The sequence below is a fragment of the Echiichthys vipera genome (genome assembly GCF_963691815.1).
Source record: "Echiichthys vipera genome assembly, chromosome: 9".
In the NCBI taxonomy this organism is placed as follows: domain Eukaryota; kingdom Metazoa; phylum Chordata; class Actinopteri; order Perciformes; family Trachinidae; genus Echiichthys; species Echiichthys vipera.
In genome coordinates, this window is record NC_139834.1 from 1,920,110 (window position 1) to 1,943,263 (window position 23,154).

Here is a 23,154-nt window from a genome sequence, read left to right on the forward strand (position 1 = left end):
CAAGTGCCCACGCCTGTCGTTAGAGTGACAGTCGGTGGTGGGCAGTTGGTTTCGACGTCGTTAGTGCTCTATTGAGTCTGAACGACAGTCGTTGGGGTCACCCGGGCCATGTGTGAACAGTTGTCCTTTGAGGTTAGATTGTTGAATCTCCTGGGAAGGGATGAAAGGGCGGCATTGTAAACTGGAGATAAGTGGTGTCTCAGACCCCCTCCTCTGTTTAGCGATGGTTTCTCCACTTTTACATAGATGGCTTCTTTTACTCCTCTTTCAAACCATCTGTCCTCTCTGTCCAAGATTTGGACATTGCTGTCATCAAAGGAGTGGGCTTTCTCCTTGAGGTGTAAGTGGACAGCCGAGACCCCAACGACTGTCGTTCAGACTCAATAGAGCACTAACGACGTCGAAACCAACTGGCCACCACCGACTGTCACTCTAACGACTGTCGTTGGCACTTGGAGCACAAAGGGTTTCAGTGACATCATCGGCCTTGTGAGAGGTTAAATACCTGGATCTCCACACCAGTTAGTTGGACCAGTCCCAGCCTGGTCCTGGTCCTGGTCCAGTCCCAGCCTGGTCCTGGTCCTGGTCCTGGTCCTGGTCAGATGCGTACATGAACTGATGAAGCCTCTTGGATGAGAGGTGAAACGTCTTCCTGACAAAGAACCAAGTCCAGTTGTTTTTGACTGAAATTGCTTTGAGGAAGACTTGCAGCAATCTTTTCAGTGTCAAGTCGATATGTTTTCCAGAGTTTCGAGTGGATTTAGTCTGTGAATGTTCTCATGTGTCCAGGTCGTCGTTCTCCTCAAAGCAACTTCAGTCCAAAACAACTGGACTTGGTTCTTTGTCAGGAAGACGTTTCACCTCTCATCCAAGAGGCTTCATCAGTTCATGTACGCATCTGACCAGGACCAGGACCAGGACCAGGCTGGGACTGGACCAGGACCAGGACCAGGACCAGGACCAGGCTGGGACTGGACCAGGACCAGGCTGGGACTGGAGCAGGACCAGGACCAGGCTGGGACTGGTCCAACTAACTGGTGTGGAGATCCAGGTATTTAACCTCTCACAAGGCCGATGATGTCACTGGAACCCTTTGTGCTCCAAGTGCCAACGACCGTCGTTAGAGTGGCAGTCGTTGGTGGGAGTAGGTTTTGACTTCGTAACTGCTGGTCCAGTCCCAGCCTGGTCCTGGTCCTGGTCCTGGTCCTGGTCCAGTCGTTGGTGGGAAGTAGGTCTGGACTTGGTTAGCGCTCTATTGAGTCTGAACTACAGTGGTTGGAGTCACAGGAGGACGTTTGTGAACAGTTGTTCTTTGAGGTTAGATTGTTGGATGAAGGGATGAAAGGGCAGCATTGTAAACCGGAGATCAGTGGCGTCTCAGACCTCCTCCACTGGTTAGCGATGGTTTCTCTACTTTTACATAGACGGCTTCTTTTACTCCTCTTTCAAACCATCCAGTAGTGGGTTCGGAGTGGGTTAAGTGTGTATTTAAACATCATTTATATGAACGTTTGTCTGCAAGTGCTGTCTTGTAACTGTGTGAATCGTGAGTGTAACTACCAGCTCTTGTACGTACTCGCCGCCCTCGCCACTTCCTGTGCAAACCAGTTGACAGTGCTTTACAGTGGAGTAATATAGAAACATATTGACATGGTAACATGACAGTAGATACATGATCCTGGCGTATACAGCACAAACAACACAGCAATCCAAACAACAGCACACAAACACGCTGGTGGTGTCTGGAGAGGCGGAGCTTCACTCAACGATCTGCAGAAACACAAGAAGCAGATTAGAAACGCTAAACTTTTACTCTGAAGGTACAAAACAACAACAAGCGTGTGATGGCGACTCACCATGGCGACCTTGGTGGACTGTTCACGGGTTCGGATGCGCAGCTTGTTGACGGTGGTCTCAGCGATGTCGGCCCTCTCCTCGGCATCGTCCAGCTCGTGTTGGACTTTCCTGAAACGCACCGTGGCGCTGCTCACCTGCTCCTCCTGGTGGACAGACAGAGGACAACAGCTGTGATTCATCTTTTAAACCGCAACTACCACTTAAAGCTGCATTCTCTCTAATGTCCAGCAGGAGGAGACTCCACTTAAAGCTGCATTCTCTCTAATGTCCACTAGGAGGAGACTCCACTTAAAGCTGCATTCTCTCTAATGTCCAGCAGGAGGAGACTCCACTTAAAGCTGCATTCTCTCTAATGTCCAGCAGGAGGAGACTCCACTTAAAGCTGCATTCTCTCTAATGTCCAGCAGGAGGAGACTCCACTTAAAGCTGCGTTCTCTCTAATGTCCAGCAGGGGGAGACTCCACTTAAAGGTGCATTCTCTCTAATGTCCAGCAGGAGGAGATTCCACTTAAAGCTGCATTCTCTCTAATGTCCAGCAGGAGGAGACTCCACTTAAAGCTGCATTCTCTCTAATGTCCAGCAGGAGGAGACTCCACTTAAAGCGGCATTCTCTCTAATGTCCAGCAGGGGGAGACTCCACTTAAAGCTGCATTCTCTCTAATGTCCAGCAGGAGGAGACTCCACTTAAAGCTGCATTCTCTCTAATGTCCAGCAGGAGGAGACTCCACTTAAAGCTGCATTCTCTCGAAAGTCCAGCAGGAGGAGACTCCACTTAAAGCTGCATTCTCTCTAATGTCCAGCAGGAGGAGACTCCACTTAAAGCTGCATTCTCTCTAATGTCCAGCAGGAGGAGACTCCACTTAAAGCTGCATTCTCTCTAATGTCCAGCAGGAGGAGACTCCACTTAAAGCTGCATTCTCTCTAATGTCCAGCAGGAGGAGACTCCACTTAAAGCTGCATTTGTGACCTGTGTCGTCTCACTTCTAATGAAACACTGCAGCAGGACTAAAGACTCACAGCGTTCTCTGCTTGTCTCTTGTAGGTCTTGAGTTTGGTCTGGAGCTTGTCGATGAGCTCCTGCATCCTCAGCAGAGTCTTCCTGTCCTCCTCAGACTGCAGGAGCACACAGAGAACCGATGAAACACACGCACAGAACCCAGAACCAGAACCAGCAGAACACCTGCGCCCGTGAAAGGTAATCCCACCTGGTATGTCAGCTCTTTGACTCGCTTCTCGTTGCGACGGACTCCTTTCTGCCACTCCTCGCTCTTCTTCTGCTCCATCATCAGCTCCGTCTGCAGGTCCCTCACCTGCACACAACACTCAGGTTAACTTCCTGCTGATATCACTGAAGTCTAACAGTGACCCCCCTTAAAACCTAAATCCTCCAAATCTATCACTGTCCACAGGACCGGCGCTGTTAGCGGGCTTCGTTAGCTGTGTTGAGCTGTGTTTTTACATGAGTATGAATCTAAAAGCTGTGAGTGCAACTCTAATTTCTACAGCTACGAAGTCTCCTCTGTGAACACGAATTCAGTTTGTGGGTACGAGTAGGAAAGGCGTTGAAATGGCGTCACAGGCAGGTCACAGGATAAAGTAATCGAACCCCGAATGATGCGGCGAAGCCGAGGACGGCTGACGACAGTGCACCCGCTGACACCGGGAAAGCATCATCACAGCTAAAGTCCATAACACATCTAGCATGATTACTCTGAAGCGTTTCAATCAAGGTAATAAAAAAATAACCATTCCTCCGTGGCGTCTTTGATTAGAGCTGCGTCCCCAGCAGCGGTCTAATAAACAGAAATAACAGACCCACATTGATAAAACTCAATAAAGACATTCACTTACTCTCGTCTCCAGTTTATGAATCTGTTTCTTCCCTCCCTTCGTGGCCATCTGCTCCGTCTCGTCCAGTTTGACCTGCAGCTCTGAGACACACTGACACCGTTAACACCACCCTGCACCCTGCACCCTGCACCCTGCACATGTCACAACCGTCACCATGTGTGTTTGTGTTGTGTTGCACCTTTCACCGTGGACACCATGTTGTTCTTCATTCTCTCCATCATACTGCTGCTGTCCTGCTCCTTCTTCAGCTCCTCCGCCATCAGAGCCGCCTGGGGAAACACAGGATGCAGGTGAGTTTAACACCGAGATGGTCACGAGTCACTTTTCGCCAAGTCAGGACTCAAGTCTGAGGACGGCAGCAAGTCCTGATCAAGTCTCTTATTCATTCATTCATCCATCTTAAGCCTCTTGTCCCTGTCGGGGTCACGGGGCTGGAGCCGATCCCAGCTGACATCAGGCGTGAGGCGGGGTCCACCCTGGACAGGACGCCAGTCTATCACAGGACACATAGAGACGAACAGAGACAGACAACCATTCACACCTACGGGTGATTTAGAGTCATTAATGAACCCAACACCTGCACGTCTTTGGACTGTGGGAGGAAACCGGAGAACCCGGAGAAAACCCACGCAGACACGGGGAGGACATGCAGACTCCACACAGAAGGGCCCCAGCAGGGGTTCAAACCAGGAACCCGCTCGCTGTGAGGCGACAGTGCTAACCACCACCTCACCATGTCGCCCCAAGTCTCTTATGATTTTTATAAATAATAATATAGTGTCTCATCTCATCTTCAGCTTCTGATCCTGGATCAGGTCTCGGGGGCAGCAGCTCCAGCAGGGGACCCCAAACTTCCCTTTCCTGGGCCACATTAACCAGCTCTAACTGGGGGATCCTGAGGCGTTCCCAGGCCAGTGTGGAGATCTAGTCTCTCCACCTGGTCCTGGGGGGGATCCTTATTTTACAATTACACAAGGCCCCGACTAATGAGGGTTTATAATCTAGTCTAAATAAAGAAAGTCTGTTTCTCTCTTCACCTGGAACTAATTACAGACACACCTGAAACTCCAGGTCCTGCTCTCATTGAAGGATTTTAAAGAAGTTTTAAGTAACTTAGAGGCAGACACATTCATTCATCGTTATGGTGGATGTTGATAGATATTTTCACTTGTTATTTTATATATTTAAAGCTTCCAAAATCATGTGCAAGCAGCATGGGTACACCCAGGCTACAGGAGAACCCACTCAGACATGAGAGCCCCTAAAAATGTGATTCACATAATTGAGCTCCACTGAAAGCCACGCTATAGTTCACACACTGAATGCAACTCTGGGTTCATTTGGGTTGGGTCAGGGGTTGGGGGTCAGGGTTCAGGGGTCAGGGGTCAGGGGTCAGGACTGACATCAGTGATGGCCTTCTTGGCTTTCTCCCCAGCGCTGCGACTCTCCTCCATGACCTCGTCCACCTCTCCTGACAGCAGAGACACATCGGCCTCCAGCTTCTTCTTCTGGTTCATCAGACCTGCGTTCTGAAACACAGGAAGTCAGTCAGCTCTTCAATCCGTCAGTCACTCAGTCGTTTCGTGGGTGTATTTGTGTGCGTACCTGCGTAGCGAGCAGGGTAACTCTCTCTGTGACCTCCACCAGCTCGTGTTCGGCCATCTTGCGTCCGCGGTCGGTTTGTTCCAGGACGCCGCGCAGCTCCTCCTCCTCGGCCGTCATCAGCGTGCAGCGTCGCTCCAACAGGACGATCTGTTCTTTGAGCTGATTGGTCAGCTGGACTTTGTCCTCCAGATCCAGCTGTTGCTCTTTAACCTGTGAGAGGACACGACGACGATAGTGTCATTGATTTTCTTTGAATACGTTACGACTTCTTCAACGCTTCTTGAACAGAAGTTCGTCGATCCAAGGACACTGATCCTGAGGCGTCAACCATGCCAGCCTCAGAGTGTCTGTGCAGTAGTCCTTGCCACCCTGACATTGAAAAGTGTATTGTCATGATATATTAGCTGAACTCTGATCCGATGAGTCTACCTGTGTCTGCAGGTGTCTGATGATCCTCTGGCTCTCCGACGCCTGTCTGTTGGCGTATCCCAGCTGGGCCTCCATCTCGTTCATGTCAGACTCCATCTTCTTCTTCAGACGAACCGCCTCACTGCGACTACGAACCTCCGCCTCCAAACTGGCCTGCATGGTCTCCAGGGAGCGCTGGTGGCCTCGCCTGGTGGACAGCATCGGTGTTACTACTCCGATGCAGGTATTATTTGCATAGTCTTTCCATTATTTTAAATGTGCTACCTGTTGCTGTCTGGTCTTTCATTGGTTAGTTCCATTTTCTGCTGTTATACTGGTTTCTGATTTAAAGCAGTTCTTTCCTTTCTGCCATTTTGACTCTAAGGGCGCCCTCACACTGTTCCTCCGCACCGCGCCCCGTGCTTTAGGGCCCTTGTCCCCCCCTCCAGGCCCGTTTGTACTCACACTACCTGGGCCTCGGAGAATGCTTCTTGCTGCCTATACGTCATCACGCCGTAACACGTCACACGCATTGATTGACGTCATGGCGATGCGTGGCTTTGTTTCCAGATCTTTCCGTAGACCTCGGAGTTTTTGTGCGTCTTGTCGACTGTTTTTGAATCTTTTCATCGACCAAATCTGCAGTAAACACTCCAGCTCCGCATCACACCAACGTGAACCTTTCAGCGCCATTGTTTGAAATGTCCGCGCATGGTCCCTCCTTCTTTTTTCTACGTCCCAACAGGCGCACAGGAAATGACCTCAGAACCGCCGTAGGCCTCGTGCTCGTACACGTGCGCACGCTCGTGCTCGTACATGTGCAAACGCGCTTTACAAAAGCCCACCTCTCTGATACGGGCCGTGGACGGCCAGCTGGCCGCAGTTATGCGTGGAGCAGTTGCACTCACACTGGTCAAACGCACTAGGCTTTAGCCAAAAAACCTGTTTTGGCCCGGTACGGAAGGACAGTGTGAGTGCGCCCTAAAATGCTCCTAATAAGCGTACGCCACTAAAATGTAAAAGAAATCCACCAGGCGTTGAAACTCATCAATATTTAATTCTCATATATTTCTGATAAAAATCTGACGAATCATTGAATTCAGTCTGAATAAAATTATTGGTCAGAGTCCCGCCGCTCTGCAGAGCGACAGTGTCTGTGAGAGAGAGCGACAGAGCGACTGTGAGAGAGAGCGAGGAACGAGAGAGAGCGACAGAGCGACTGTGAGAGAGAGCGAGGAACGAGAGAGAGCGACAGAGCGTCTGTGAGAGAGAGCGAGGAACGACAGAGCGACTGTGAGAGAGAGCGAGGAACGACAGAGCGACTGTGAGAGAGAGCGAGGAACGACAGAGCGACAGAGCGTCTGTGAGAGAGAGCGAGGAACGACAGAGCGACTGTGAGAGAGAGCGAGGAACGACAGAGCGTCTGTGAGAGAGAGCGAGGAACGACAGAGCGACTGTGAGAGAGAGCGAGGAACGACAGAGCGACTGTGAGAGAGAGCGAGGAACGACAGAGCGACAGAGCGTCAGTGAGAGAGAGCGAGGAACGACAGAGCGACAGAGCGTCTGTGAGAGAGAGCGAGGAACGGTGAAGAACTGATGCGTCGAGAGGTGAGACGCCGGTCATCACCAGCCGTGGTTTCCAGAGATGGTTCAGGAGTTTCTACTGGACAGGAACTTTTAGTTTGACTGATCTTAGAACGTAGCATCCAGATGCTAACAGTTAGCACTTACTATAGTTCTGTAATACTGTGGTACTTGTGCAAGGAAGATTAGCGTTAGCGCGGTAGCGTAAACAAAACAACGGTTTTACTTGCACGCGTCGGGGGAGGAGGCAGCGTCAGAGGTCAGGCAGAGGGAAGAGGGTGGGACTTTGGAGCGAGTCGGAGTTGATCACATTCAGATTTTAACTAAGTCCTGTGAGACTTGCCAAAAAGGGAAGAATTTCTTTAATAGATCTGGTACCTGAGGTTGTCGATCTCTTCATCTTTCTCTGCAATCTTGCGCTCGATCTCAGTCCTAATCTGCTGCAGCTCCATCTGACACCTCAAGGTCTTACTCTCCTCGTGCTCCAGAGTTCCCTGGTGGGCAGAGAGGTGGTAGCGACCGTAGTTTAGTAATCAGCTCAGTGGGTAGAGGGATCTACAGTAGGTTAGTCTGTTACCTCGGCTTCCTCCAGAGCTGCTCTGATATCACTCTGCTCCACATCGAGGATCTTCTTCATCCTCTCCAGCTCATAGATGGTCTTCCCTCCCTGACTGATCTGATCCGTCAGGTCCAGTATCTCCTCTGCAGTCAAGCACAGTCAACGTGTCAGTCAATGACGATATTCATTAAGGTCTACAACCCGCTCACTAACTCTTTGTTCTCTGGATCCTTCTGTTGAATATGGACCGGGCTCCTGAAATAAGGCCTTTGGCTCCTAGAGGGCACTTTAGCACATGTTTAGGCTCCTAGAGGACACTTTAGCACACGTTTATGCTCCTAGAGGACTCTTTAGCACATGTTTTAGCTCCTAGAGGACACTTTAGCACACGTTTAGGCTCCTAGAGGACACTTTAGCACATATTTTAGCTCCTAGAGGACACTTTAGCACATGTTTTGGCTCCTAGAGGACACTTTAGCACATGTTTTAGCTCCTAGAGGACACTTTAGCACACGTTTATGCTCCTAGAGGACACTTTAGCACATGTTTTGGCTCCTAGAGGACACTTTAGCACATGTTTTAGCTCCTAGAGGACACTTTAGCACACGTTTTGGCTCCTAGAGGACACTTTAGCACATGTTTTAGCTCCTAGAGGACACTTTAGCACACGTTTAGGCTCCTAAAGGACACTTTAGCACATGTTTTGGCTCCTAGAGGACACTTTAGCACATGTTTTAGCTCCTAGAGGGCACTTTAGCACACGTTTTAGCTCCTAGAGGACACTTTAACACACGTTTTAGCTCCTAGAGGACACTTTAGCACATGTTTTAGCTCCTAGAGGAAACTTTAGCACATGTTTTAGCTCCTAGAGGACACTTTAGCACACGTTTAGGCTCCTAGAGGACACTTTAGCAGGACACTTTAGCACACGTTTATGCTCCTAGAGGACACTTTAGCACATGTTTTGGCTCCTGGTTTCTTTGGTGGACTGAAGTGAAACAGAAGATACTGTTGAGTGTAAACAACATGGAGGCTTCCACGGATGAGATGAGCAGCTATGGAGCAAGCCGCTCACTAACTCTTTGTTCTCTGGATCCTTCTGTTGAATATGGACCGGGCTCCTGAAATTGGGCCTTTGATCCGTAAATTCACGTTAAACACAAAGGGAAAATCTCCTTTACCCACATGTTGGTTAATTTCTGAGCTTTGCCTCCACGCTGTTAGCACGTCACATGCTTCAGTCATCTGATTGGTTGGTTTGGCCCGTATGTTGGTGATACCGGCATTTTTGCCCCTTCCCAAAAGATCTCCAAACCAGAGTTCCCAGATTCAATTAAATTTTCAATTCAATTGTATTTATAGTGTCGAATCATAACAAAAGTTATCTCAGGACACTTTACAGAGTAGGTAAAGACCACACTCTGGGACTTATTCATGATTTACAGAGACCAGGGATGTCAAAGTCAAATACAACAGAGCGCCAAAAAACCAAATTAGCTACAAGCCGAGGGCCGGACTGGTTCAATGTTTATTAAAACATATTAAAATGATGCATTTAACCTATTGAACCAAGACCTAACACAGTGTACCGTATTATATATAATAATTAAATGAATAATCCAATATTTTTGTATGGCTCTGTCAGGTGACACATTTTCCAACAGGCTCACAGACAAAAACAAACTTCCTTCAAAGAGAAAACACTTGTCCTGTACATTAAATGAATAAAGCAATATTTTTGTATGACTTTAGTTATTTCAAGGAAAACATTTTCAACAGGCAAACAGCAAAAAAGAAAATGTCCTTCAAAAATAAAATGTGTTCCTTAATATCAAGATAAAGACACACAGCTGTGTGAACATGTGCTCTGCCTCCCACCGAGCTTAAAACACCCTGTTCTCATCGTCCACCTTCAGTGAGTTCGCGGGCTACCGTTGCATTGTGGGTAATGTAGTTTTTGCGTGAAAAACACCAGCAGGCGGCTGTGGCGTGCGGGCTGGTTCTAATACTAATCAAATATCATCCCGGGGGCCAAGATAATTCATTGGCGGGCCGAATCTGGCCCGCAGGCCTTGACTTTGACACCCATGACATAAACCCAACAATTCCCCCGTAGAGTACGGTGCTACAGAGACTGGAGCATCTAATTGGCATTAAAGGAACCGCACTGATCTGGTTTAAGTCATATTTATCAGATAGATCTCAGTTTGTACATGTTAATGACAAATCCTCCATGCACACTAAAGTTAGTCACGGAGTCCCACAGGGCTCTGTCCTTGGACCGATTCTATTCTCCTTATATTTGCTTCCCTTAGGAAATATTATAAGGAAGCACTCCATTAACTTTCATTGTTATGCTGATGATACACAATTATATTTGTCGATCAAACCAGAAGAAACCCATCAGTTAGATAAACTTCAAATGTGCATTAAGGAAATAAAAAGCTGGATGAAAGATGCAGGTTTCTGATGTTAAACTCAGACAAAACGTTATTGTACTTGGCCCCAAAGGCCTCCGAAACTCAACAGCTAAAGATATTGTTACTCTGCATGATGTTGTGTTGTCCTCCAGCACCACAGTAAGGAATCTGGGTGTTATTTTTGATCAGGATACGTCCTTCGATTCTCACATACAACTAACAACAAGGACTGCATATTTTCACCTGCGTAATATCGCAAAAATTAGGAACATTGTGTCTCAGAAAGATGCAGAGAAACTTGGATCTGCTGAGACCACGAGGATCAATCCATCTGGAGGAGTCAGGTTAACACACTGTTGCTGTGGTCGACTTGTTCTCACGGCTCAATGTTTCTGTTTCAACCAATGAGATTCAAACCTACGTCCAGATAAAACTAAAGTTGCCCATGCAGCTATTCAAAGTGAAGAAGACAGATGGAGGGAGGGAGGGAGGGAGGGAGTACCTTGCAGGTTCTTGTTTTCTCGTTTAACCGTCTCCAGATGGTCCAGAGCTTCTTCGTAGCAGTGCTTCAGTTTGAAGAGCTCCGTGCTCAGGTTGCGGGACTCTCTCTGCGACGCCTCCAGGTCCGTCTGACCTTCTTCAAACTTCCCCTTCCAGTCACTCAACAACTGCACAAACCAAAACACAAACTTGTTTCTGAGCTTGTTGTACCGCCACCTGAGCGTTACCTGAGAACATTTCCTACATGGTTTACGGCCGGTGTTTCTGACCTTGTCGAAGGTGCGTTGCCTCTTGTCCAGAGCCAGAGCAGCAGCGTTGGTTCGCTCCAGTTCAACCACCAGGTCTTCGATCTCTGTCTGCAGACTCTGTTTGGTTTTCTCCAGGGAGGAACATTTGGCGTGAGACGTCTCCACAGCTTCCTCAACGTTCTGCAGCTTGACGACCAACTTCTTCCTACAAACAACAGACAAACAGCAGCATTGTGCGGTTAAGACAGAACAAAACTCATGTACTATACATGTAAAATTAACATTCAGGTCAAGGTTGTCACGTAGCAGGGCTGGCTTCATCCTTGTGTCGATGTTTCTCCTCTCACTCCTCCGTGGACCTTTTTGTGACTGTTCCTAGTGTTTTGTTGCTCCAGTTGCCCGTCTCCCTGTCGACCTGTGACTGTTCCTAGTGTTTTGTTGCTCCAGTTGCCGGTCCCCCTGCTTGCCTACCTGCGAGCCTGTCTCCCAGCGTACCCCCCTCCTGTGATCGTTCCCCCTGACCAGTTTTTCCCGGTCATCTCCGTGTTTTCCCCTCGTTCTCTGCACCCTTTGTGTTATATAAGTTTCATTAAATCTGGTAAACTGACTCCCCAGTACGTGTCTGCATTTGGGTCCAATCCTCCGTGTTTTCCCCGTCACCGTTCGTGACACAACTGGGCTCATTGAGTCCACAAGAGTCTCATCTTTACAGTCAGACCCAGTTTATGACCTTCAACACTGTTTATGGACCCCAGTGTGCAGAATTACAACAGACAATAACATGTGAGTGCTGCAGGAGAAGCAGTGATGGTTGCAGTGTTATCAGAAGATCTTACTTTGCGTCTTCCAGCTCCTCTATCCTCAGCACGGCATCAGTCTCGTACTTGGCTCTCCACTGAACCACCTGTCCGTTGGCTTTAGACAGCTCCCTCTGCAGTTCGGCCTTGGCCTCCTGCTCCTCCTCAAGCTGCTCTCGGAGCAGACTGCTGTCGTGACGGGACGACTGCACGGCATGAGCCAGCGCCACACGAGCCTGAAAACACACACGTTCACTTTTAACCACATACCTGATGCTCTTACCCAACATATTCCAGTGTCACACGTTCGTCAGAGAGAGTTGGCTTATTCAGATGTATCCGTTAGCAAGACATGTGCCCTAACTTAACCCTTACTTTGCTCTCCTCCTCCAGCTGCTTCTTCAGGTCCTCAGCGTTTTGGAAAACCCCCGCCTTGGAGCGTTGGAGCTGACCAATCATAGCGTCCCGCTCCTCCAGACGACGGCTGTACTCAGCTACGAGAACAAACACAGAACGAGTCGAGAGCTGATCAATCAGATGTGAGTGTAAAACCAGATTGTTGATGATTGCAATATGGACTAGTGTGTGTGTGTGTGTGTGTGTGTGTGTTGTACCGATCTCTGTGAGCGCTCGTGCTTTCTGAGCAGAAGCTTCGGCCAGTTGTCTCTGCAGCTCCTCCGCTCTGTTCCTGGTTTCATTCAGCTGGTCCTCAAAGGTCCTGCACATCTTCTCCACAGTTCCCTACACACACACACACACACACACACACAGACACACGCACACGCACACGCACACACACACACACACAGCATCCATATCAGCTGATGAGCTCAGGGAAAGAAGTTCCTTTGCGTGTGGTGTGCTCTCAGCATAATGAAATATAGTATACAAAGTATTTGTGGGTCTATGATGATTTTATCAGTTTTATTGAAAAAGTGTCTTCTTGCATCACAGTCTCATAGAAGAGGTAGTGGCGGTCGCCAAAAAATGCATGCTAAAGTGTTCTCTAGGAACCAAAACACGTGCTAAAGGGTCCTCTAGGAGCCAAAAGGTGTGCTTAAGTGCCCTCTAGGAGCCAAAACGTGTGCTAAAGTGTCCTCTAGGAGCCAAAACGCATGTTAAAGTGTCCCCTGGGTGCTTAAAAATGTGCTAAAGTGTCCTCTAGGAGCCAAAACACATGTTAAAGGGCCCTCAAGGAGCCAAAACATGTGCTGAAGAGTCCTCTTCAGTAACGAGGACGCGCTATATTTTTCCTTTTTGCTCCTACCCTTCAAAAAGTCAGTGCACGCCACTGACTGGATCCTACGTTTACCATCATGCAAATCATTGTTCTTCATTAGACTCTTCCTTATTCAACATGATGAGTAGTAGATTGTTTGTTATTGTAGAGTGCATCTTTAAATCGGAGTTTACTCTTTAAGGCGGACTGGTTTTCACCTTGTTCCTGCAGAGCTGCTCCACGTTAGAAGCAAGGTCGTCGGCCTCCAGCCTGAACTCCACCTTCTCCTTCTCCAGTTTCTGTTTGGCTCTCTGCAGCGCGTCGATCTGCTCGCTGAGCTCCGTCACCGTGTCTGAGTGCTTCTTCCTGAGGGTGGCGGCCGTCGCCTCGTGGTGAAGTCCCGCCTCCTCCAGCTCCCGCCGCATTTTCAGGAAGTCTGCCTCCCTCTTCCTGTTTGACATAAACAACTTGAAGTCCAAACCAAACAACAGTCAACCTGCAGGTGGCGCTAGAGTAAAAGGATTAGTCCAGTTTAAAGTAAATGATGACCTGTTGAGAGCGATCTGAGCAGCAGAGGCTCCTCCCGCCTCCTCCAGCTTCTCTCCAAGCTCCTCCAGCTCTCTGGCGATGTCGTTCCTCTGACGTTCAGCTTTGGAGCGCCACGTACGCTCCGCCTCCAGCGCCTCCTCCAGCTCCTCGATGCGAGTCTGTGGGAGCAACACACAGTGATGAAGGGGAAAGATCGGGAAGCTCAACAAGTCCTACTCTGGATCAATCTGACCCACCTGAAGCTCTTTGATCTTCTTCTGAAGGTGAGTAACCAAACTCTGTTCGTCCTCCAGTTTGGATTGAAGGTTTCCCGACTCAAAGTCTTTCCTTTAAGGAGAGAGACGGAAAGAGAAAGCAAGAGGCAGAATTGGAAGGTTTTATTATGTCGATTCTAGCAAATGTTCTTTATTACGTCCCCCAAGGAGGTTCTGTTTTCCTGTTTTTTGTTTGTTTGTCTGTTCGTCATAAAACGGAAAAACTACTTTCATGAAACTTGGTGGAAGGCGGTAGTCTGTGGCGCATTCCAGTTGTGCTTGGAAGTCAGGATTTCCGAGCTACGAGTCAGAACTTTCAACTGGAACGACCTCCGAGGTCAGATTTCTTTTTATACGGCATAGGGTTATGAATAGTAGCCTACAATTTAGTGATTGACCATTCGTAGATGTAGCCATTTTGTTTCCTCTTCTGGTTTTTGACGATGGCTACTTTTATCTCCTCGTAGGTAAACGTCAGCCAGATGGACATATGCCCCTCCCCCCAACGTCACATACATGCCCTTTTTTGGTATGAGGAAATGAGGCGGAGTCAAAGTCTGACAAGATGGAGACTCCTGTAGGCGAGGACGATTGGATTGAGTTGAGAGAATGGACCTGGACGGAGACGCTACGTCGAGGTCCGTTCTACACAGTCTATGATTCACACTATATTAACTAAATTTTCAGTTGAGCTCAGTCCTTGCGGAGAAATTGTCTGGTCAGGCGGGGAGAAATGTAAACACTGGCTGAATAAAAGTTAAAAACTTGTGGTTCCTTATGTGTTTCCTTACTTTTTCAGTCTCTCCTCCAGGTCTTCCTTCTGTTTTTCCAGGTCCTTCACTGAGTCCATGGACAGCTTCAGATCCCCCTCCAGCTTCCGTTTGGTTCGCTCCAGATCCAACCGCACCTTCTTCTCCTGCTCCAAGGAACCTTCTACCTGTAGAGAAGAGGGGGGGGGGGGGGATGCTGTCAGACACCAGAGATAAACTCATAGAACAGGAGTACCTTGATCTTGTAGTGTACCAAAAACCTCAGAAGACACTTTAAGTTGTCACCCCAAAATAATCCTTTAAGATGCTTCGATGGTCATTGAGCAGGTTTGGTCTTAGGTGGTTTTAGTGGTCCTTCAGTAGTTTCTAGGGGTCTTTTTGGGGGTTCGAGTGGTCGCCTAAGAGGCTCTAGAGATCTTTTGGGTGGTCCTTATGGTTCCAGGGCTTGTTGTAGGTGGTTCTTGTGGTGCTTAAGGATGTTGTAGAGGTCTTTCTGGTGGTCCTTGTGGTCATTCAGGTAGTTCTAGAGGTCCTTTTAGGAAGTTCTGGGGGTCCTTTGGGTAGATGTTGTGGTCCACATGAGTGCTATTGGTCATTGAGCAGGTTCTGCAGGTTATTTAGTTGGTTCTGCTACCACAGAGAAGGTTCTAGCACCTTGCTGTGTGCATCTAATAGTCGTTGAGGAGGATCTTGAGGTTCTTAAGGTGGTTATTGTGATCACTAAGTAGGTAGTCAGAGTTTCATGTGTGTTTCTTATGGTTCTTTATGGATTTCTGCTGATCATTCAAGAGGAACCTAGGGTCTTTGAGGATGTCCTACTGTAGGGGGTGCCTGTGGGCTTTTACTACGCTTGTGAAATATTTCTTCTGGTCCTTATGGAAGTTCTAGAGTTCATTGATGAGACTCTAGAGATCATATAGATTGTCATTTAGGAAATTCTAGTGATCAGTGTGGCCCTTTTGATGGCTTCTTGTGTCACTGAATAGTTTCTTAAGGTTCTTTAGGTGGTTCTTAAGGTCACTGAGGAAGTTCCTGAAGGTGGTTCTAGAGGTCTTAAAGGAGGATTCAGGGATTCTTATGCAACTGAACACTGAACGCTTCATCCAAACACTTCATGAGGGAACGCCTTTGTGGAAGCTTGCAAGTCATCACTCCTGTAGTGAACCACAGACCTCGAGACTCTATGATTACCCAAGGACGACATTTGCTTCCTCAGTGCTGTACCATCTGACACAGACATTGACAAAGAGCGGATACACAACTCAGTGAGATCTTTTCTTACATTGTCCACTTGCTGTTCCAGCCGCGCTTTTGCCTTTGCCAGCATGTTGACCTTGTCCTCCTGTGCCTGAAGGTCAGTCAGAGCCTGCTGGTGAGCTTCCTGCAGGGCTGCTTTCTCTCTGGTGAGAGACGCTATGGATTCATCCAAAACACACATCTCATGAGACAGGTTCTTCACCTGTACGGAAACAAAAAGCATATTTAAACTCATTAGTTCCACCCATCACCAGTGAAGTCAAGTGAAGGAACCCTGCGGTCGTTCTGTCACACACCTTGTTCTCCACTCCATGTCGCTCTTTCTCCACTTTAGCCAGAGTTATCTCCAGGTCGTCCACGTCTTTCTTCAGTGATATCACCTCTTCTTCCAGCTGACGCTTCCTGGACGTCAGGGTTGCCGTCACCTCCTCCTCATCCTCCAGACGCTCCTGACTCTCCTTCAGCTTCGACTCCAGAGAGATTTTAGACTGAATCAGCTGGTTGCAGCGGTCCTCCGCATCCGCCAGGTTCTCCTGCTCCTAGGTGATTAAAATGGAAGAAAACATCATTTCTATTTGGATTTCAGATCACAATCCTGCTAAATAATGTTCTCGGTTGGGTGTTGTTGGTTTAGAAGTCTTAAAACGGTAAAAAAAAACTGCTCTGTTCTCAATGACAAAACTCTGTTAACAGTCTGTTGTAAGTATTGATGCCTGCGCGGTAAGCTATGCCCTTATTGACACATCAAGTGGGTGTCAATTAGCATCTACTTCTTCCAGTCTTTATGCTAAGCTAGGCTACACACATCTTGGACATACCACTGTACTGGATGTACAGAGATGAATTTGACATCCATCTGTTCATGTGACTGCCTTCCTTCCTTACATTTATCCCCAAATTGTAAACGTTCTTTATGAACTGAGTAAAACAGGCCTTTTTTCAACATCGGGAAAATACAAATACGATACATTTCATATAAGTAATTTGTTTTAACCCATAAAGAAAGGTTTAAATGTAATTCCAAAATCATCCCATGCTCTTTTTTCGCACTTACACTCATCAAATAAGCCATCAAGACCGTTTTTTTTGTGTAAAAACTATCAACGGAGAAATCCGGGAGAGCTGCTAACAGTGATTAGCTCGGGGCAGCACGGTGAAGGCATTCAAAGGTCTTTTTTAACCACTAATGCTGCTGAAAATAACAGCAAACCTCTGCAGCAGCATGAGAATAGTCCCTACACCAGTCTTGGAAAAGACCGTAGGGTGATTTGGGGCCAGAATTACACTTTAATTCTTCATTTGATCCGTCACCAATTGTTAGCAAAGGAATTTGAAACATGCTGTTTAATTGTGGCAGGATATTAATTATTGAGGGGTATTATCATTGATCCCTGATGGCTCTGTTGTGAGGTGAACCCATTGATAGAGACATTTCTGAAGGGGCTTTTCTGTGTTCTGCATTTACATTAGTTTATCCAGATCCAGATCAAAGACACAGACACAGTTTGCATGTTAATAGCAGGTGCGTAGATGCTCAAGAGGACTTCCCAAAGTCTGGGCGTGTTCCTTTAAGTTCTAGTGTGACTTACTGCTTGCACCTGCAGAGCCAGGTCATTTTTCTCCTGAACCAAAACCACCTGCCGCTCCTCCGCCTCCCGACGCTTCGCCTCTGACCTGACGGAGAAAAAAACAAAGTGACGGATGGAAAACACAGAGGGGCCGACCTCAGATGTTTATTGATATTTCTGTTATAGCGTGTTACTTTCCAAACCCTGATTTACTGTAAATGTGTAATGTAAACAGACCTGTCAAAGGCTTCTTTTAACTTCTTGAACTCTTCATTGAGAGCAGCCAGTTCTTTCTCCACCTGGGCGCTCCTGAGCAGGGGGCGGAGCTTATAGAACAGCATCATCCACGGCCAAGTCCTCACGGAGAAGAACGCTCTGAGGTTTAACTGGACCACCATTGCAGCGTCCCTGAAGAGAAAAATTAAAGGTTGAATACGTAGGTTGTTTGACAACGACTTTCTGTCTCGTTCTGTTTCCATGGTAGCAGCCAATAGCGTTGGGCATTGCTGGTTGCCAGGGTTGTCTGTTGTTGTGTGCAGCTACTGTAGGCTGGCACTGGGTGAAATGGAGTTAGCCAATCCTGCAGCTGCTTGGGAGCCTCAGTGAAGGGGGCGTTCTTTGTCCCAGCAGCTGAGTGAGCGAAGACGGGCAACAACCAGAGTCACTATAGGCCGAGCATTCACTCCATGGACTGAGAGAAAGGAGAGGAACGCCATTCAAACGCACGCCCACATGGCTACGCTTCTCCTTGATGCTAACATCACGCTGGAACGGCTAACGCTAACGCTAACTCAACTCAACTAACAGGCTCAAACAGACTCTGGTCTCCTGGAGCTACTGGGCCGGGTCTGACCAACCTGGCAACCCGACTGCTGGACAACGATCTTGAGACACTAGATGACGCTGTTCTCCTCGTTCTCCATATTCAACCTTTAGAGACTGCATTTGTGTTTGTACCCAGCAAACAAACAAACAAACAAACATCAGGAATTTTAAAATCCAGCTGATGTCAAACTTGTCTGGTCAAACTTGTCCAGTCACCTACGCCCGACTGTTTTTCTGCTGTTAGTTTTGATATTGTTATTCATTAATGTGAGTGTTGTCATACTGACCTTTGAATCAGCATCTTCTCTCGTTGCATCCTCATCAGCTTCCCTCTGGCCATGGCCTGAACGATGGTGAGGATCTCAGACAGACGGACGTCCCTCATGTCCTCCAGCTGACCCAACAGACCGGCCTTAAAAAACACCTGAGGGGAGAAAAACACCGTCTAACCTTCATCTCGTCTTTCCAAACATAAGTCAGTATTAACAGTGGTAATTCTAAACCTTTTACAGTCTAGTATTCCCAGTACTACTGCAGAGTACTACTGCAGAGTACTACTGCCGAGTACTACTGCAGAACCACCCCTGACACTGAAAATGTGAAGTTGACTGGATGAACGGTTCTTGAGACAGACAGAGATTCCTCACTTTAAAGTTCGATTCATTCATTCTCTTTCATTTATTCACACACAATGTGGAAATTTGTCTTTGGTCTGGTAAAAGCAACGAGCAGGACGGCAACAACAACAGCAACACGTACACGCAAATATCCTCAGGGCGAAAAGCAGGACAGTCGTGGCAATAACAATAAAAACGCATCAATGGGACCTGGTGTTCAGGGCTCCAATGGCATCAGGGATGAAGGAATTTTTTTAAATATGACGATTTGCCCTTGGTACCTTGTATCGTCTACCAGAGGGAAGAAGTTCAAACTCCCTGTTGAGTGGATGAGAGGGAGTGTTTGCAATTTTGACTGTGGGCGACTGTGGCTCAGAGGCAGAGTGGGTTGTCCCACTCTCTCCATTCGAGAGGTTGGCGGTTCGATCCCCACCTCCCCCCGAATTGCTCCCCGTACTGCGCATGGGTGTGTAAATGTGGTGTGAATGGTTACATTAGATTAGATGGTCTGTAGATGTTCACTGCCATCAGTGTGAAAAGGTGAATGTGACAAACACTGTGAAAGTGCCTTGAGTAGTCAAAAGACTAGAAAGGCGCTTTATAAGTACAAGTCCTTATACCATTTACAGCTTTTTTCCTAAGCCTCGTACGTACAACTTAATGTATGTTAATGTATGTTATCTTGTAGTAGTACTCCCAGTATTTGTACCTTTGTGTGTCCGAACTTGTACTGGTTGTGGTCTATGTCGAGAGAGCCCAGCAGTTTCTCCACAGCCTTCCTGCTGTCCACAAACGAATCTGGAATCGCATTAGAATTCAAGATGCGATACCTGACAAAGAAAAGGACACAATGATTATTGAAGAGTACCGAGTTTGAAAGTCAAAACTTGAGGAAGTGAAGCCCACACTGAGTAAGTAAAAGGAACAGAAACATGGGTTTGTGAGTCTGTACGTGCTTTGGTTTGGGACTGACCGTTGTTTAAACTCTGCGTACAGGATACGGTTTGGAAAGCCCTTCCTGCAGATCCTGATCCCCTCCAGAACTCCGTTACACCTCAGCTGGTGGAGGACCATGAAGGGGTCTATATGACCTGGAGACACACAAGAATGCTTGAAACATCATCTCATCTCATCTTCAGCCTCTTATCCGCTGTCAGGTCTCAGGGGCAGCAGCTTTAGCAGGGGACCCCAAACTTCCCTTTCCCGGGCCACATTAACCAGCTCTAACTGGGGGATCCTGCGGCGTTCCCAGGCCAGTGTGGAGATCTAATCTCTCCACCTGGTCCTGGGTCTTCCCCGAGGCCTCCTCCCAGCTGGACGTGCCTGGAACACCTCCCTAGGGAGGCGCCCAGGGTTCATCCTTACCAGATGATCCTGAACCACCTCAACTGGCTCCTTTCAACTCAAAAGAGCAGCGGCTCTACTCCGAGTTCCTCACGGATGCTGAACTTCTCCCCCTCTCTCTAAGGGAGACTCCAGCCCCCCTCCTGAGGAAGCACATTTCGGCCGCATGTACCTGCGACCATGATCAGCTTTCATGACCACAGGTGAGGGTAGGAACCAGGACTGAGCGGTAGATCCAGAGCTTTGTCTTCCTCAGCTCTCTTTTGGTCACAACGGTGCGGTAGAGCGACTGCAGCTCCGCCCCCGCTGCTCCGATTCTCCGGCCAAACTCACGCTCCATCGTCCCCTCACTCGTGAACAGGATCCCGAGGTACTTGAACGCCTTCACTTGGGGTGAGGACTCATTCCCTACCTCGAGTAACAACCCACCGGTGAAAACGAATCAAGTAATTGGCTAATCGTTGCAGCCCTAGTAACCATATGCTGCTTTCTTTATTGAGAGATGTGAAGGCAGAGAACATTGTTAATGTAAAATATAATGGACGGATGAATCAGTTATGAAATGGATTGTTAGTTGCAGCAGTCAGCGTTCTTGTGTGTGACAGGCTGCAGACGTTTAACGGTGCTGCCGTTGTTGCTTGGTCACCTGGAGTCTTGGTGTTGTTGGGGATGATGCAGCGGACGAAGTGAGGCTGAGTGCTGCGGAGGGTCGTCATCAGCTTCTTTAGATTCTCCTGCACATTAACACACAAACAGACAGACACCACCTTCAGGACCTGTGTCACATGAGTCTCTGCGCTAATCTGAATGGCAGGTGTGAGCGACGGTGCCTCTCGCCTTGTGTAACTGTGAAACTGTCTGGAAGGAAGCTGCTCTCCTCTTCTTGTGTTTGCCTTCAAACTTCGGATCACTGGCTGAAACAACAACACAAAAAAGACTTCGTTACTACACACACTCTCTCACTTTTAATCCTCGTTCCTTTAAAGTGTGCCATTATGCTCCAGTGTGTTTGGGGATCACGCTTTAAAGTGTAACTCCGGCGCAAAATCCTCCCATTGTCTTCTTCGTCACGTACATACATCAAATAAGCCATCGAGGGGGGATTCTTCTCATGCTGCTGCAGAGGTTTGGTGTTATTTTGAGCAGTATTAGTGGTTAAAAAAGACCTTTGAATGCCTTCACCGTGCTGCCCGAGCTAATCAGCGTTAGCTACATCCCGCTGTTAGCGACTCTACCGGATTTCTCCGTTTATAGCTGAAAAAAATTGTCTCTTTGGCTTATTATTATTATATATTATATATTACTATTTTGGCGACACGGTGGAGTGGTGGTTAGCACTGTTCCCTCACAACGAGAGGGTTCATGGTTCGAATCCCGGCTGGGGCCCTTCTGTGTGGAGTTTGTTGTGAATGGTTGTCTGTCTCTGTTCGTCTCTATGTGTCCTGTGATAGACTGGCATCCTGTCCAGGGTGGACCCCGCCTCACGCCCAATGTCAGCTGGGATCGGCTCCAGCCCCCCCACAACCCCGACAGCGACAAGACGTTGAAGACGAATGAATGAATATTATTATTTTGTATGTAATTGCCGAAAAAGACCATGGGATGATTTTGCGCACTGTAAGATTGTCAAACTTTTAATAGTGGTTGTTTGCGTCGTTACCCATTTCAGAGCTGATGTAGTTCTCAAACAGTCCAGCCATGAGTTTGTGGGAGGATTTCTGGAACAGAGCCACGACCGTCTCGTTCAGAGGATCCCTGTTCTTGTCCAACCATCCTGTGATGTTGTACGGCACCTACAGCGAGACACGTACAGGATACACGGACTATGAATTCATTTATCTATTCTCAAATGTGACATCAACTACGTGGCTTTTTTAATTTAAATCCTATCATCTTAGCCTGTCGATCAGTACACAGTTCAGAAATGACGTGGAGTTCCCCAGGGCTCCATTCTGGGGCCTCTTCTGTTCAGGTCTACGTGCTTTAAGTAGCTAAAATTACAGAAACAGCTTCATATTTTACTATATTTTGCAGATGACTCAAAGATTTACATAACGGGGGTGACCGGTGGAACAGTGGTTAGAGCAGTCGCCCCATGTAAAGAGGCTGAAAGGCAGCGGACGCGGGTTCGACTCCGACTTCCTGCATGTCTCATGCTCTCTCTCTCACCCGATTTCCTGTCTGTCCTACATGATAAAAGGTTTGCTAACTGCCAAAAAAATAATGTTTAAAAAAAAAGATTTACATTACAACTGACTGTTGCTTTATAATCAATGATTGCGTTTGCCAAAGATAAAAGATTTCTTTTTTATCTTTGATTAACAAGTAAAAACGTCCCCCGTGTCACGGCTAAAGTCTGGTTCCTTTGACCAGTGTGTGTGCAACCGTACCGCGTCTAGGAGCAGCACGCTTGCCGTCCACGGCCCGTTTGGGAGAGGTGGGCTTTAGTAAAGCACGTTTGCACGTGTACGAGCACGAGCATGCGCACGTGTACAAGCAAGAGGCCTACGGCGGTTCTGAGGTCATTTCCTGTGCGCCTGTTGGGACGTAGAAAAAAGAAGGAGGGACCATGCGCGGACATTTCAAACAATGGCGGTGAAAGGTTCACGTTGGTGTGATGCGGAGGTGGAGTGTTTACTGCAGATTTGGTCGATGAAAAGATTCAAAAACAGTCGACAAGACGCACAAAAACTCCGAAGTCTACGGAAAGATCTGGAAACAAAGCCACGCATCGCCATGACGTCATCAATGCGTGTGACGTGTTACGGCGTGATGACGTATAGGCAGCAAGAAGCATTCTCCGAGGCCCAGGTAGTGTGAGTACAAACGGGCCTGGAGGGGGGGACAAGGACCCTAAAGCACGGGGCACGGGACGGACGCACAGTGTAGACTTCTGCCAAGGCCGTGCCCTATGTCTCAAT

The 23,154-nt window shown here is 47.9% G+C and overlaps 1 protein-coding gene across 1 annotated transcript in view; it reads right to left on the reverse strand.

The window, feature by feature from the left end:
• Positions 1-1,236: 1,236 nt before the first annotated feature.
• The window catches only part of LOC310951672 (myosin-7-like), a 35,444-nt gene continuing 13,526 nt past the window's right edge, over positions 1,237-23,154 (reverse strand). The window contains exons 17-46 of the mRNA XM_083920009.1: positions 21,894-22,026; positions 21,071-21,147; positions 20,880-20,967; positions 19,863-19,980; positions 19,599-19,719; positions 18,560-18,696; positions 17,685-17,855; positions 17,469-17,553; positions 16,176-16,418; positions 15,905-16,081; positions 14,644-14,789; positions 13,835-13,925; positions 13,599-13,756; positions 13,268-13,499; positions 12,445-12,571; positions 12,206-12,324; positions 11,870-12,066; positions 11,055-11,238; positions 10,787-10,952; positions 7,883-8,007; positions 7,684-7,799; positions 5,743-5,929; positions 5,314-5,523; positions 5,112-5,237; positions 3,887-3,977; positions 3,709-3,788; positions 3,063-3,167; positions 2,875-2,970; positions 1,857-2,000; positions 1,237-1,770 (exon numbers count right to left, since the gene is read on the reverse strand). Coding sequence (XP_083776135.1) covers positions 1,759-1,770; positions 1,857-2,000; positions 2,875-2,970; positions 3,063-3,167; positions 3,709-3,788; positions 3,887-3,977; positions 5,112-5,237; positions 5,314-5,523; positions 5,743-5,929; positions 7,684-7,799; positions 7,883-8,007; positions 10,787-10,952; positions 11,055-11,238; positions 11,870-12,066; positions 12,206-12,324; positions 12,445-12,571; positions 13,268-13,499; positions 13,599-13,756; positions 13,835-13,925; positions 14,644-14,789; positions 15,905-16,081; positions 16,176-16,418; positions 17,469-17,553; positions 17,685-17,855; positions 18,560-18,696; positions 19,599-19,719; positions 19,863-19,980; positions 20,880-20,967; positions 21,071-21,147; positions 21,894-22,026 — 4,062 coding nt within the window. The 3' untranslated portion in view covers positions 1,237-1,758. The remainder of the gene's footprint in view (positions 1,771-1,856; positions 2,001-2,874; positions 2,971-3,062; positions 3,168-3,708; positions 3,789-3,886; positions 3,978-5,111; positions 5,238-5,313; positions 5,524-5,742; positions 5,930-7,683; positions 7,800-7,882; positions 8,008-10,786; positions 10,953-11,054; positions 11,239-11,869; positions 12,067-12,205; positions 12,325-12,444; positions 12,572-13,267; positions 13,500-13,598; positions 13,757-13,834; positions 13,926-14,643; positions 14,790-15,904; positions 16,082-16,175; positions 16,419-17,468; positions 17,554-17,684; positions 17,856-18,559; positions 18,697-19,598; positions 19,720-19,862; positions 19,981-20,879; positions 20,968-21,070; positions 21,148-21,893; positions 22,027-23,154) is intronic.